The sequence below is a fragment of the Mycteria americana genome, chromosome 3, assembly GCF_035582795.1.
Source record: "Mycteria americana isolate JAX WOST 10 ecotype Jacksonville Zoo and Gardens chromosome 3, USCA_MyAme_1.0, whole genome shotgun sequence".
Classification (NCBI taxonomy): Eukaryota; Metazoa; Chordata; class Aves; order Ciconiiformes; family Ciconiidae; genus Mycteria; species Mycteria americana.
Genome location: NC_134367.1, coordinates 22,639,959 through 22,655,910, shown reverse-complemented (window position 1 = coordinate 22,655,910; position 15,952 = coordinate 22,639,959). Strand labels below are relative to the sequence as shown.

Sequence of the window (15,952 nt, the reverse complement as noted above, 5' to 3'; positions counted from 1 at the left end):
TCTTACTCTACCAAACTCTTACTGGAAAGAGGTTTAAGTGTGGATAAATGATAGTAGCTACCGGAAGATAGCTTGTTTATCAAATTCTGGATTCAGTGAACAGAAAGCAAACTGAGGACGACTTAATACCAAACACTTTATTACTTACGCTTGTTATTTACAGTATTTACATATTGCACGTTCGCTGGAATGTTTTATACATTTATTATATAAAGTAAATTAATGGCAGCTTGTGTTTGTGTACAAAATCCATGCTCCACTGTCCCAAAAAATATGTCTACTTGGAATTATGTTCTGGTTTGTCATGCAATTTGTACTCCTAGGGTACAATGTGACCCCGATGCAAGTCTGTTTTAACCAAACTTTTAAAAAATTGCATAAGCATGAAGGATATCAAGTGACCACAACTACTGTGGAGCAGATCTTTAGTAGTTCTAGATATACAAACAAACATTCCTTAAAATTGTAGAATTAAGCAAGAGAACATCAATTTTCTTGGTGAAATATTTGTGTTTACATAATTTTTGGCAGCATTACACATCAGTTGTAAAGTGTGTTTTTAAGTATGGAGCATCAAGTACTACTGGCAGTTATGCTACTGTAAAGAATGTCAATCTGCAAACTGTTGATGACATACAAAATGCATGTTAAAAGAATTATGGGAAGTAGTCTGTCAATCTGCAAAAATAAATCTCTTGTTCACAATGGAATATGTTATAAAGGTAATAGTTCTATTTCCCTGTTGGTTTCCAAGGCACTTCTCTTGGTTCTTGGTGTTTCTTTTCATGGTGGTAACATCTGGTGATTAAAAGAGAGAAGAAAATTGCATTTCATCATTTTTATACTCGCATACATGTGTTTAAGAATGTATTTATCATATTGAAAATAGTAAATAAAACTGGAGAATTCAGTAATAACTTTGGAAAGATCCAATAGTGCATTTCTGATTTAGCTCAGTTTAGTTTGTGTCAGCCTGACTGTTAAATTACTGTTTCGTGTGTTAATCAAGGCTGAAATTTTGGAGTTTGTCCCTTTTTGTGGTGGTTCATTTTAGGTAGGCAGATTTGGAAAATACAGTTCTACCTATTCAAAATGTGCTCATAGGTACGTTTACCCTGTTCCTATGAGTGCAGCTGTGAAGTCAAAAGTGAATAAACCTCAAGGATAGTATTAACAGATTGCAATTTTCTGTCGTAATGTCTTGGGTGTCAGAAGCTGTTGATTCGATGTCCAGTAATATAAAGTTTGAAGGATCTAGGAAGGATTTGATGTTTCATTGGGCCCATTAATGAAGAAACTTGGACTTGTATAAACAAGAAACAAATAGAAGTAACTTTCTGAGATTTGGTCATATAAATAGAGCCCCTGGGACCTGCAAACACTGAGGCCACACAAACTGAGTAGGAGCTGCAGTGGTTCAATTTGCTGCCCATTCTGCTAACTCTTCCCAGAATAGTTTCTTGGAATGAAATCAAAACCACTTCTGTGACACTGGTAGCAAAATCACTGATAGGAAATTACAGGTTTCCACATTGCTTATGTACATATCTAGAAATCCATCCTCTCTCCAGTAACTTTTGAGGTTTTTTTCTGCAACCATGTTTTCTAGACAGGTGACCACTGAATGCTGCAAGTCTGTCTACCCAGCTTTATGTGTTTCTAAGACAACCTGTTAATGCCCTTACTTTGAAGTAAAAAATGCACTATGTCTTCCTAGTCCACAGGGACTGCACGTGTGAAAGACACTGCTCTTACATGCGAACAGATTCAGCTGAAGCTTGTGTGTCTCATGGACACCAAAAAGTCCACGTGGTGGGAGATAAAAAACAATCAGTTCTCTGATACTAGAGTTCTGCTGATGTTATTTTTTCACAGTTAAAACTTTCATATTGTCTGTCTGAACATATGTATCTGTCTTTCCCATGGTCAGAGTGAATTCTCTGATATTTTGAGTTTCTACATTTTCTACTGCTTAAGTCTAATTTGTAATAGAATAATTTGAATGCAAAGTCAGTCAGACTTGACATAATCCATTGGAAATCAAGCTATTGGTGCATACAGAAATACTTGTTAGTGGTATTTAAACATATTTAGTTTTGCAATTTTTTTTTTAAAGCTATTAGGAAATGTAATAATGTTACAGAAAGCTTAATATAATTTAGGTTTTTTCTGGCTTTGCAGATAGGACAAATACTTTATTTTTTTTTAATGTCCTTCCTTAGAGGGGAAACTGACGTAAATTTTCCTTTTCTTGCATTTTTCTTGCTTACTTTATGTATGCGCCTACTGTACCCTATTTAAGCTGTGATGTTTAAAAGTGATGTTTAAAAACAAATTGACATGCTTTTGGTCTGATCAGTGTGTGGTACAACTGACAAGTTAAACACTGAGATTTTAATAAATAGTTTTTTCATTACTAATACTAATGGAAGCATGCAGCTCACTGAGGGTGAAAAACCAGAAGTGGATAGGATGCTCATTTGTCATCTCATCTATACCTGCTTTTGTATGTATATCTGATCAAAAGCTGTGGGTCTTAGATTTGCAGTGCTCAGTTAAATTGCAGTTTTCTAAATCCCTGGCATTTTCAGAAACCCTTGAAAAGGCCCCAGATTTTTAGCACTGACTAATCTGTTGTACTATTTTTTTGTTGTTTTTTTTTTTAATTTCACATGGTCTATGTTATATGCATCGGTCTAGGAAAATTAGACTAGAATTTAGCTGAAGGATGGCAGGTAGTATTCTTAGTGGAGATCCTGCATGCTATTTGACTGCAGTCTCTGATGAGAGCATAGGTAGCCATACAACTCCCTTCTCCTCTTTCATTCAATTCTTAGTTTTCCTTTGCTAATGCAAAGAAAAAACAAACCAACAAACAAAAAGAAACAACCCCAAAAAACAACAAACCCATCCAAAACACAAACCCAGCCAGCAATACTACCTGAAACCAACTGAACCAATCAATTGTTCCAATTTTAAAAAGCACAAATGAAAGAGATTGTAGAGGCATATTACAGCTTTCCAAATGTGGTTCTAGTCATTATCTGTGCATGATGGTAGAGAGAAACTCTGTAAGAAAAAGCTAATCTATAGAAGAGAAGAATTTAGTGGTTTAAATGTCAATATAAACTTTAAAATACTGTGCTAGTAGGATTTTGTAGCAGAATGTCCATGTGCTAACATCAAAAATTCCTTCCCCAAGTGTGAACACCCAGGGTGTGAGTCTGCTCTAATGTAAGCATCAGATCAGAGATCCATGCATGGAAGATGATAAAGCTCTTTATGTTACATCTGGTGCTAGCCACAGAGATCCCCGAGTAAGGAAAACTCAGAATTGCCTCTTAGTAAAGTTGGACTATGCCACACTAGTAACCATGTACACTGGCTGGCCATTTAATTCAAAGCAATAGTTCTGATAAACGTCTTGAGGTAGTTACCATGGGAACTACCTCCTATCACCAAGCAGAGGTGATTGAACATGTCATGGAAAGTTGTATACGATGGATCAAGCTATACTTTCTAGGGAAAAAAGCGTCTTCCTTCACTGAATAATATGCAAAACGCACATCTTATTCCACCTTCACTTCTTTCATGAAATGAAAGTGTCTGATATTTCTTGAGTGCACTTGAGTAACAATGTTAGTCTCAATAAGAAACTATGTGAGAAATAAAGCAATTAAGGGCTGTTGCTCCCATTGTTAGAAAACACTTGAAACAAAACTTAAGTTAAAGCCCAAATATTATTTTGGTTTAAGAATCATGGAATCATTTAGGCTGGAAAAGACCTTTAAGATCATAGAGTCCAACCATAAAAAAATCATTAAATAATACCGATACACGTGGCATTTGAACTACCTTTCTAAATTGCCTTCTGCTCATCTGTTCTCAATTTTGGAACTAGAGCCATGATACCTAGTGCTTAAAAGCCAGAATTACTAATTAGTCAGTGCCAACCAGACCTCTTTCAGAAGCATATCTAAATATGTCAGGAGATTTCTTTGGCCCCAAATGTACAGCTTTAGGATATATCAGTATAAAATACACATTCAGAGTTTATTGCTTCACCTGCTTAGTTAGTATCTTCAGCTACAAACATGTATTTTCATTATCAAGTAGTCCAGATTTTAACAAAAGCATGAACTGTGTCTTAACTATATTCACTAACATAAATGTTAGCTTTATAAGACATCCTCTGGGTTGGTGAATGAGAAGCTCAGCATCTAGATTTGACTGATATGTGGTATAACTCTATCCTACATAGATAGAATAGCTAGAAAAAAGAATATATAGTATAGTGTACACAAATGGGATATTTAGTATTTAAGTTTTCTCTTTTTGTATTTAAAGTTTCCAAGTTTATTCTGTATTTTCAGCTTTTTTAACATATATTATTAGTATGGTCAATACATCTTGAGGAGTTTACACAGATTTTTCTGAGTTCCAAAGAACATTTCAGTTATCATTGTGCTTTTAGCTTATTTAGGAATTTTATAAAGAATCTTTGACCTTTGTATGTATACACGTTTATTCTTGCCCTATCATGTACTTTAAGCAATAAATACTGTTTCTATTGCTTTTGCTTTAAATATTTTTAATTATATCTGCTTCTCTAGGAAACGAGCAACTGGTAGATTTTTTTTCATATACTTTTTATGGTATATAAAGCGCATTTTCTCTGCTCAGCCCAAGATTCCTACTACTTGCACTGGTCTTGTATTTATTAGTGTAAAATTGTTTGTGTCACTACTTTTATTTTGTTCATTTGAAGTAACTGTAGAAATTTTTAAAAGTTAAAAATACATAAATACTTGTCAGTACAGTAATTAGAAGAAATCTTCAAAACAGAAGTATGTAATCATATGTGATATTGCAGTCCTTAGTCCTTAAGCTACTCCTTATGGTACAAGGAGGTTTGAAGCATACATTATGAGATCAGTGTTGGTCTATAGCAAGCACTTAAAGAACAGGTAATGGAAAAGGGAGGGCACCAACAGTAGCACCTGCGGTTTTCAAACAAAAGCAGTAAAATCTGTATGACTGTAGCCAAAGTGATTGTGACAAATGCTGTCAGAGAGGCCAGCTTTTCTTTTTCAGATTCAGCACCATCTGCCACAGGAAGTCCACAAGATCTGAATTGGGAACTTCAGGTGAAGACCTGAGGAGTCTTGTTCCTGACATTTCTTACCTGCTGCAGATATAGACAACATAATGGTTGTTGGATGAAACTGCATGGGGTGGAGCAAAGCAAGCATGGAGTATAGGAACTATGAGGAAACTGGGAGAAAAATAAGGCTGAAAGAACAAAAAAAGACTATCGAGGACAGGACTCTATCATAGCTGTGTTGAACATGAGAAGGAGAAGGTGTTACAGAATAAAACTAGTCAGAGGCAGTGCTGGTAGCAACCAGGGAACACGGCCTGGGTTGCTGATTGGAAAAAAAGGAACTATTGAGTGATGTGGTAACACAAATACACTGCTCTGGCTTCACTCGTGCAATCTCAGCGTGTAAAAGGGCTGTTACTGGGCCCCTGCGCTGCTCTTATCTGTGGGACAGGCAAAATGTGAACATATGCTCTAAAAAAAGAGAAGATGGAGCCCAGTTACATATGTGTAGGATAAATAATAAAAAGTGAAGGCTCCATAAGACGCACTGTATCACACCCCCCACCCCCCCTTAGGTACGTAATGTGATAGTAATAGATGCTGAATTCCTGGTTTTGCATGTTATTTTCTTGTTTGATCTTAGCACTGAGTTTCAACGTCTGTGTGCTTTAAAGCTATGATAGTCCAAAATGCATTTTAAGGACAAATAAAAACCAAATCTATCCTTTTTTTTTTTCTTCCCCCTCAAATTGATCTCTAAACATGGACAGATGTCTATGGATTGGAAAAATGCACCAAAACTACTAGTTTTCCAAAGTATCAAAAAGCAATAATTGGTCTATAGCCCAGCCCACTCGTAAGCCTCCAATGAAATGAAAATCAGCTACTGAGCAAAACAGGAAATCTAATTTGTTGGGGGAAAAAAAAGTAGGTGTGGATAATTAAGAATGTGTTATTTTACTAGTTTATAGGAGTTTAAAATTATTTTTAAATGTATTTTTCATTACAATTGATATAAATGGTCAAATTTTACTTGTGAATTTAGACCTTTGTGGAGTAGTATCACGTAAGAGAATTTTGTTATCTAATATTCAGGAGTTAGTCTGAGCTTTAGAACTGATACTAACTAGTGGTCTTATGGCAGAAACCAGAAGTGTTTACCTATTGCCAGACTATAAATAAACTCTTCATACACTAGAGAGCCATCTTAAGTAAGAAATGGCTTTGAATTCTTGTCTCGCTATGTGTAATTGGTACTATGTTCAAAACTTTGCAACTTCTTGTAAACACCTTGGACTAATGATAACTATACACTTTGTGGACAAGAGAGATGGTTTGTAAGTGGAAAAATACAAAAATAACCCATTTTTCTACAGCTCAGTCCATGAAATGATGAAAACAAATAAAGCCTGCATTATACGCTTCTGTGAGAGGGGATGTCTTACCCACACAAATTGAACTGATGCAGTGGAAAAGCTTTGAGGAGGAAGGATGCTTAATTTTATGGAGACACCTGTGGATCTCAAGGCATATGTGGTAGAGAATAGCCTTCCTTTCTGCTAACAGAGGTTGCTTAAGAGTGCTGATACTATTAATGATTTGTGTCTGTGTGGAGAATAACAGAAGTGGAGGCTTGTTACTCACATTGAAACATGCCTGCTAGTTGAGCAAAGGAGTTGTTTGGCGAAATGAGATGGACTTTTTTTAAATAGACTCCCAGCTTGAGACGTGAACTACTTTAGTTACTGTTCCTTCATATTATGAGTTTGTGTTTACATGATAGGATGTAAAGATACAGATAAAACTTTCAAAGGAAAGGGAGAAAAGGATTCCCTGCTCTGATGCACCTGCTTATTAGTATTGGTTGTAGCACTATTCACCTATCTTTTGCAGGTGAGTATTATATAATAGCTAATTTGTTCCTTGCTTTCTGGATTTTACAATTGAAAGGTTGAATCCCTGGCATATCTCCTAGTTAGATCAAAGGATTTATCTATTTGCTAACTTTTGTTTGTCTTAATACTACATGCAGTTGTTTCCATGATTCCATCCCTGAACACACAATGTATGAATAAGAGATTCCTCTCCATGGCTGCATGTTTAAAATTAAGACAACAAGTAATGTAACAGTTATTGGACATTAGAAACATTCTGCATTGAAGCTGGGCTAGTTTAGGTTTATTTTAGGAAGTCAGGCAGAAAATACTTACAGAAATGTTGAGGAGTTTAGCGTAAAGTCAGGATGCTGAATTACATCTAATGATTTAATATATTGCCTCTGCCCTTGCCGCTAGTCTTTTCCAATGTCTAGCTAGAATCCTCTCTTGTTGCAAAGTAAATTATGTCTTATTTATCCACACTGGATAGAGAGAATGGCTTGTAGCCGCTTTTTATGAAATTGAATAGCTCCATCATGTTTTCCTGCAGTTGTCTTTTCTTTAGATTAAATAATCCCAATTCCTTTTAGCTGTTCTTGTAAATTGAGTTTTCTAGGTCTTTGGTCATCCATGTTGCTCTTCTTTGGACTCTTACAAGAAGCACCTATATGTCTTTGTTGTGTCCTTAATTAAATACAGTATTCCAGCAACAGTGATTATTTCAGGTGTTTTATAAACAATTATTCTATTTCTAAATTCCAGTATGTTGTTTGTCTTTTTTCAAGTGACATGGTTGACATGCTTAGTTTGTGATCCACTACAACCCCTTCGTTTTCTACAGAACTATCTGTCTAGCTATTCACAACTTGCCGTGTATTTCTGCAGTTGATTACTCCTGCATGACTTCATAATTCTGCTCTTTTCCTTTAAATTTTATCCTGTTTTCAGACTATTCAGCTAATTTTCCAAGATTATTTTAAATTTCAAGATTGTACTCTATCATGGTTGCTTCTACACTACTGTCATCCATAAATATACTGTCTTCTATCACCCAAGTTATTAATGAAAATATTGAACAATACCATGCCCATAATGAAGCTGTGTGACTCTGCTCAATACATTTTTCCAGTTTGACAGTGAAGCACTAATAACTTATTTGTATATTTTTTTCCAGCCATTTTTACATTTATCTTAATCACATTTCCCTAGCTTGCTTGTGAGAATGCCGTGCAAAACAGTGTCAATGCTTTAAAAAAATAAACTAAGAGGCTTAACTTTTATTGCTTTTTCTCACTGACTCTGTCTACAAGATGTGTATTTTGTCACAGAGTTAAAATATCTTGGTTTGACAGCATTTGTTACTGACAAATCCATATGGGTTATTATTTATCCCTTTGTCAGAGGTCACATTTTTGTCTCAGGTAAAGGTTGAGCACACAATGTAAATTAGTCCTTTTGTATTCTTACATGTCAGTTTTCTAGAAATACAGATCGTTTGGAAGTACTGGGTTGGTTGGTTGGTTGGTTGGTTTTTGTTTTTATTTTGGTGCATGGTGAAATTCTGAAAGTATTTGTAGGAAGTACATCTAGGCAAAAAGGGAGGGAATAAACCCACAGACATGAAAGGTGAACACAATGAAAATCCCAAGAAATCCAAGTAGCTTAAAGTTAGTTTATCAATGCTACTAATAATACATTTTAATTGAATTACTATAAAAGCACCTGCAACCTATCTGCATTTATAAAGCCTTCATTTGTATAGCTATGTATACATTAACTCATACTAAAATGTACACCATAGATCTACAGCTGCACACATAAAAGGGCTGCCGCTGCCAATACAGGCAATTGTGTACTGAGTCAACTCTTGAAAAATAAGCTACAGCTGTTGTGTTTTTTTCTATAACAACAAATTCACTATCTGCTAACTGTATTCTGCTATGAATAATTCACAGCTGATGCACATGGACTTTTATATAATGACTTCCAGTAGGGGGTACCCTTTATTTATTGCCAGTATTTGCCAGATTAAGCCAGTTACTTCCAAGAACTCTGAAACGGGAATACCTCAGCCAAAGGACAATTCTTATTACAGTCCTATGAATTTTCATGTATGAAACACAAAATCCACTACTTTGCTATGCAGCAGAATGTCATTACTGCTATGAAAAAGCTTACCTTTATCCTTCCATGCACATTGGGCTTACTGCCAGCCGAGTAAGAAGCCTGGCACATCTTTTATAGTCTGTCATGAAAAAAGAGCATAAATAGGTTACTGAAGTAACCAATTTTGCCTTTAAAAATCAAAATTGATAACAGCGTGCAAATTATTGTCATAATAAAGTTCAATGAACACCTTAGTTTACAACAGTATAGAAATCAGCTCCTTAGAAATGGAGCATGTAAAAATTGCATAACTGAAAGCCATGTCTAATGGGACATGGATAGTACATGTGCAGAAGCAACTGACTTCTGCATACGTACTATCTATAAACAAATAGCATGAATGTGCTTGGAGGCTCTCCAAGTGCATGCATGTATGAAAATTTATACATCCGTGTCTGTGCTTAGAAGTGGGATCTAAACATGTGGCTGTAGTATTTCCATACTAGAGGAAGAATAAGTAGTGCTTATCCATCTTTGAAATCCAGCCCTCAGTGAGCAAGTCTATCAGCTTAAAATTAAGTAATGCAACTCTCCAATAAATTTTCTTCCTGGAAAAACTGTTAAATTAGACAAATAACATCTCCTACTCATAGGAATGTTAAGTCCAGCCTGAGTAGGTGACCAGATCATACAAATTAATTCATAACTGTATCGAGTTTCATCTTAAAACTAGTTAAATGTTTTTTTCCACAGTAGTCCTATTGTTTTAGGTACCATCTGCTTTTTGATGCATTCATAATAAAAGGCAGAACCAATGCAAAACTAAGAAATTAATCAAGAGATTTTCTTTTTTCTTTAACATGGCAAACTGAAAGCAAATTTTGTGAAAGTTGGTTATGGACAGACAGCAGAGTAAATTACATTTTAGGTGCCAATGCTACTACGCTGTACAAAGTACTAGAAGGTATGTCAACAAAATGCTTTTGTACTGGCTACCACCGTGTTGCAGCACCATAGATGCTTTTAATTTCTTTGTTGTTTGGCCTTTGAATTTCTACATAGAATTAACAGTATTACCTGAAATCACAATATTATCAAAAAGTAACATCATGCTGTGTATGAAGAATTAAAGCAGGTTGTTTACCTCATTTTCCTAGAAGAAAGTTACTTTAAGGAGATGCTAGTCAGTCCAGTCTGGTGACTGATGTTGATTTTTGTTAGGCATTATTTCATTAATGAGTAACTACATCTAATGTTTTCTAGAGATGCAATGTTAACAATCCCTAACTCACAGCATAGATATGCTATAATTGCCGTTCATACAAATTATCCAGACATTATATTGCTGGGTATGTCACCTGTCAGGAGGAAAAGGCTAATTCAGACTTTAAGACCAACTAGTTTTTACCTTCACAGCTTGGAGTACTCATTAGCGCTGAGTCAAATGATGTTTGTGTTGTGATCCTTATGGAAAAGGTAATATGACCATTTGCTTGTTCAAAACAGACTAGTTATGAACAACTTCCATTGCCATCCATGTAAATGGACAGTGATGTGATTAGCCATTATCTATAGATCCTTATCTTTCCAAGGTATTCCTAATCTGAAGCCTTACAACTAGGGCAAATGTCTGCAATTCTTACCAAATATGCCTTTAAAATATATTGGGCTGAAATGTTTATTAATATGTGAAACTTGGAATCTGTAACTCGTTTCTATTCCCAGCTCTGCTACTGACCCAACTGGTTGACCTCAGACAAGTAAAATAAAGTGTGTTTCCATTCTGAAAAGGCTGTACTAAAATAGCATCTCCTTACTCAACAGGTCCACCTCAGTATGAATCTGGAGACACGTCTACTGACTGATAAATGTCAGTGATTTTTATTTTTTTTAAATTCTCTGTGCTGCCAGCACTGATGAGATATCATAAGCTGAATTTGCTTATTTGTGTCCATCAGCACTTTTTTTTTTTTTTAAATAAGCTGAAAGTTGTACTTTTGTAATTCACTGAAGACAAGGGTTGCAAAGATTCACTGTCAACATCACTGGTAGGTGGGTAGCTGAACAGTCAAAATATAAAATGTCTATAAGATATGTTCTACATAAATAATAAATGAAAATTAAATAGCCCCACCTGGATTTCTGATCCTATCTTGAATTTGCGGTACTAGAAATTAAATGTGAGACGTTTGCGAGAAGAGTCATGTTCCTATGAAAAGCAAACACCTTTGGTTTGGAACTAAAGAGGCATATACATCAGTACCTAAGACAGCACTGTTTACAGCCATTCTACGCAGTGTATTTGCAGTGAAAAAGTTGTGTTTCCACTTTCCTCACTGTAATGCTGATGCTGTTCTAGCAACACTGTAAAGCGTACTTAGTACATTTTAGAGTACTCCAAATTCTTCATTGCAAGGAATGTATTCTAACATTGTATCACTACTGGTACTTCAGACCGCTATTCAATTTTAGAGTTTTCTGTTGTTTTATGAAAAGTCTGTGGTTTTGGCACTTACATGCTGGGATGGTGCAGTCCCTTGTATTGTGATAAAGCCGATGAAAGTGTTTACTACATTTTGGGCTGAAGTAGAGTGGACCTGAAATAATAAAGAAAAAATAAGTTATGAATCAGCACAGCTCACAGGAAGAAGAGTGCAGCTTATGGTATGTATGCGAAATGATGGAAACCAATGCAAAATTAAAACATACCTGTTAAATGCTTTAAGAACTTGTCTTTCATCCTCAGATCTCTGGGAACTATTTCTGTTGGACAGAAAAAAGAATAGTCACTCTGCTGCACTGGAACTATGCTTGCCAAGCATAGCATGGGGAAAGAGAATAAACTCTGTCCAGCAAACATCCCCACTACATCTTGACAGATGCACAGAGGTCAAAAGTCCTTTGCATACAGTAGGCCAAACTGGAAGCATTTGTTTTACATAAGAAGCCACTGTAAAATGCACTGTGATGATGAAACAAGTAATGTCTGTTAGGTGCGCAGTCATTAACGATGATGAAACTTAACTAAGAGTCAGATTTTAGCTCTCTATGAATTACATTATCAAGTTTACCTAGATTTAAATTCCTCCAGAAATTTTAGTTCACGGTTGCTCAGAAACAGCATATTCTGATAGTGGTAAAGACCCGAAGATATATTCAAGTTTGGTTTAGTGTCTTATAATTGTCTTATGCAAATGTATCCACTCTCTTGTCACAGGTATGTTTGTACAAGCACTGTCCTGGTGCAATCATGAAACTGGATTGATCTACTTACAGGAATCTTTTTTCCCCCCTCTTCTAGCAGTAAATAAAATTCACAGGAAATTATCCCAAGCAAATTGCTCTCTTCTGGCTCCCTACGTTTGTGGTTTACCGCCTTGCGTTTTGTGTTCAGCAGATGGCAAAATGAAACTGGTTTACTGAAATCCATTTTAGCCCTAACCCTTGCTTGTGTCTTCCTGATTTACAGCTATCTTTGATTGCTTTCCGTTACGAACTCTATGCTGATAGCTTAGTGCTGATTGTGTATGATACACTACATGGTGCTTTATTTATTTGACCATAAATGCCTGAGCAGCCTTTTTCATTCCCCTGGCACCTCTTATCAGATATAAAGCAGAGAGCATTTCCATCCAGATCTGATTCACTTGTGAGGTTAGACACTTCTCGAAAGTCATTCTTCATTTACTTCTAACTTTAGTCAGTGTAAGTAAAATTGACCTTATCATATTTGACCTAATTATGTCGTGAAGAGCATTAAAAACACACATGCTTCACTCAGAAATTTCCCGTGGGACAGGCTCACTGGGAAAGTGATGCCAAAACTGAAATGAAGGACTCTAACCAGTAGTTCCTTTTCAGAGTTGCTGGGAATAACACCATTATAATAACAGAATGAAAAATCCTGCTTAGGAGTCAATGACACCACTACCAACTAATCTGCTCTGAAGTATGTTTATTATTTACATAGATAACTGTTCAGCACAAACCAGATGTTTGGCACCAATATGCTGATGTAGGGTGGCCAAAAACTATGCCCGTGTTCCATGTTGAGATTTAGAGTTGTGCAGATCAGGGCTCCTTGCTTAGTCTGGCATCTTTAACTTTCCAGCATTTATAAAACAAAATGTTCTCACTATGCTGATCTTAAGTGGAACAAAATTGTCTTCCTTTGTATATTCATTAATCATCCAGATGGAGAAGTAACATTTTCATGACAACCACCAACAAATGCAAATTGTGAGGATATTTGAATATGAATGAGAATGAAGAAAAGGTACAATGAAGCTTTATGACATCAATAAAGGCAAAATAAATGGCATACTAACAAAATGAAAGCCAGTTTTGAAAAAGGTGAGTAGACATCTGCTGGTAAATAGTCAGAAAGTCACTTTCAGTAGGAGGGATAAGATGAGCAGCACTAACGCTGTAGGGGTTTGGGAGTGACAGAGAACAGTAAATTGGACATGGCAGCAGGAGAAGCCCAATCAACTTTCAACTGGATGCATGGAAGTACATCACGAAACTGAGCGGTAACTCTCCATCACTACGTGGCTTGGTGCGACTGCTCCCAGCCTGCTCTATACCACCCTTTTTCTTACAAACAAACCTGGGCCTTCACTGGAGGTTAGAGAAGAGCCATTCAGTGAGTAGAAGGATGACTGCAAGGGTGTCCCAAAGTAGTCATAGCTTGTACAGTGGCAGAGGAGTACTCTGTTTCAGTTCCCTAGCATTTCAAAGGTGCTACCTCCAGAGTACAAAAGGGACTAACAAGCAGGGCAGAAAGTTTAATGAAGCTGAGCTGCAGGCAAGACTTCTAGATGTGAGATCTATAAGGACATACTATAGTCCTGCAGGGGAATTCTTGCTAGGGTCATCTCTAAAAAACACTTAAACCAAGCACGTTTTAGAAAGTGGTAAACTTCCAGGGAAAAAAAAGCATTTTCATCCCTTATTTCTTTGATCTCAGCCCATTTCAGTCTTTTCTCTTATTAATAGGTTTTGTTCAAAGCCAACACACAAGAAGTCGGATTTTCAGTCAAGTACATTATCCAGAGAGTAAGAGACTCTGAGAAGTGAACGGCGTTTTTCTATTCCAAATTTGCCGTTTGTGTCAGTTTCTGATACCAAAGGGAACCTGCAGGTATTTTGAGCGGTGAATTCTTGATCTCAGATTAGTAACCTGGTGCGATGTCTGATTCACCAAGGCACCCTACAGAAGAAAAAAGATCTCCTAAGTCATGGACTGTGACTTACCAACTCTCTGCTCGTCCTGGAATCCTCCGTAGTCGGCCACTTCCCTTCGATCTAAGTTATAGTCGTGCTTGGAGAAGTACTGCACCCCACTGTCCTTCTCCAGGTGGTACATTTTCAGTTCCTGAATGATCTCCATGATCAGATTTAAGAGACTGTGCCTGTCCTTCAAATCTGCGGAGTCAGTTTTCTCTTTGCAATATCCTGCTGAGAGCACTAAGAGCACCAGCCCCAGCAGCCCAGGAGACCTCAGTCCACTCATCGCCGTCCGACCTGAAGGGTGCGCGAGCAGATGAAAAGGAAGGGTCCGCCGCAGCGGGAGGCCTCCCGCTTCCCTGGGAGAGAGAAACGGGGGTGGGTCGCAGGTGGGGAGACTCACGGGGGCGAAATCGGAACCATTACGGCAGGAAAGCGCGGAGACCGCTTCGCAGGTTACACAAGGCGGGAGCCCAGCGCGCTCCGGCAGCCCCGCGCCGGGGGAGCCCCGCTGCGCCCCGCGGCCGGCAGCGCCCCGCCGCGCCCGCCCCGCCCCGCGGGGACAGCCGCCCCAGCGCCCCGGGCAGCGCCCGCCCGCCCCGCAGCCTGCGCCCGCGGGGCCCCGCGGCAGGGCGGGCTGCGCAGCCGCGGAGCGGGGCGAGGCGGGGGGTGCCGAGGCGGGGCCCCCTCGCCCTGCGCCCCGGCGGAGCAGGTCGCGGGGCGCGACGGGCCGGCAGCGCGTACCGCCCCGCCTGCGGCCGCGGAGCGGTGCGGAGGAGCGCGGGCGAGGGCGCCAACTTTCCCCGAAGTTCTTCGCCGGGGAGCCGCGGCGGCTGCGGGCAGGAGCGAGCCCAGCCACCCTCGCTGCGGGGCTCCGCGCCGGGGCTGCGGGCAGGAGCGGCGGGACGGGCGGTGCGCGGCTGGGGGCAGCCGTCCGGGGGCAAGGAGCGGCAACGCCGGACTTCCCTTTCCCTGTCCTTCCCCCCCCCCCCCCGCTCGGGGAAGGGGCGCGGGCGGCCGCGGCCACCTCCACAGGGAGTAGCAGGGAGCGGCAGCCAGCCGTGGCCGGGGACGCTGCCTCGTCCCCGGAGCCGCTGGCCTTCGGACGGCTGAGTGTCCCCCCCCGCTGGGTGCCGGGGCCGCCGGCCCACGCACACGGCTGCCCCGCGCTCCGTGTGGCGGCTCTCCCCTGCCAACTTTGGCGGGCGTCCGGCGGCGCCCGCCTCCCGCCCGCGGGCTGTCACCGGCGGAGCCCCGCAGCGGCGCCGGCCCCGCCGCACGCAGCGCTCCGGCTCAGCGGGGCGGGAGGGGTGGGGGCGTGGGGAGGGAGACGGGGAGGAAGGAGGGTTGCTGGCCCTTGCCGGACGCTTTACCTGTCTCTCCGTCCCAGAAGCCGAGGTGTCTTCCCCCCGGGAGCCGCTCCCCGGCTCTCCCCGGACAGCAGCAGCCCGCGAGCGGCGGGGAGTCCAAGTTTTCCGCGGCTGGCCCGCCCGCCCCCTCCCGTCCCTGCGCTCCCGCCGTATCCACAAACTACTCCATCGCCGCCAGCCCCAGCGCAGCCGCTTATATAGGCTATAGGATGGACATGAGACGGCAGATAGTATCGACTTGGAAGTGGGTGGAAAACAATAAAAGT

General features: G+C 39.9%; 1 protein-coding gene across 1 annotated transcript; it reads right to left on the bottom strand.

The window, feature by feature from the left end:
• Positions 1-9,161: 9,161 nt before the first annotated feature.
• Positions 9,162-15,719, bottom strand: ALKAL2 (ALK and LTK ligand 2). Its single transcript, XM_075497274.1, has 5 exons — positions 15,690-15,719; positions 14,344-14,675; positions 11,797-11,850; positions 11,604-11,684; positions 9,162-9,226 (listed from the first exon to the last, which is right to left on the bottom strand). The coding sequence occupies exons 2-5, from the start codon at positions 14,600-14,602 to the stop codon at positions 9,162-9,164; spliced, it is 459 nt and encodes a 152-aa protein (XP_075353389.1). The 5' UTR covers positions 14,603-14,675; positions 15,690-15,719.
• Between the last annotated feature and the right edge of the window lie 233 nt (positions 15,720-15,952).

Excerpts from the sequence above, each read along its gene's own strand:
- ALKAL2 (XM_075497274.1), bottom strand. The coding sequence starts at position 14,602 with ATGAGTGGACTGAGGTCTCCTGGGCTGCTGGGGCTGGTGCTCTTAGTG. Across the intron at positions 11,851-14,343 it reads CCAGGACGAGCAGAGAGTTG|AAATAGTTCCCAGAGATCTG; the intron begins GTAAGTCACAGT and ends TCTGTCCAACAG. Across the intron at positions 11,685-11,796 it reads GTTCTTAAAGCATTTAACAG|GTCCACTCTACTTCAGCCCA; the intron begins GTATGTTTTAAT and ends TTATTATTTCAG.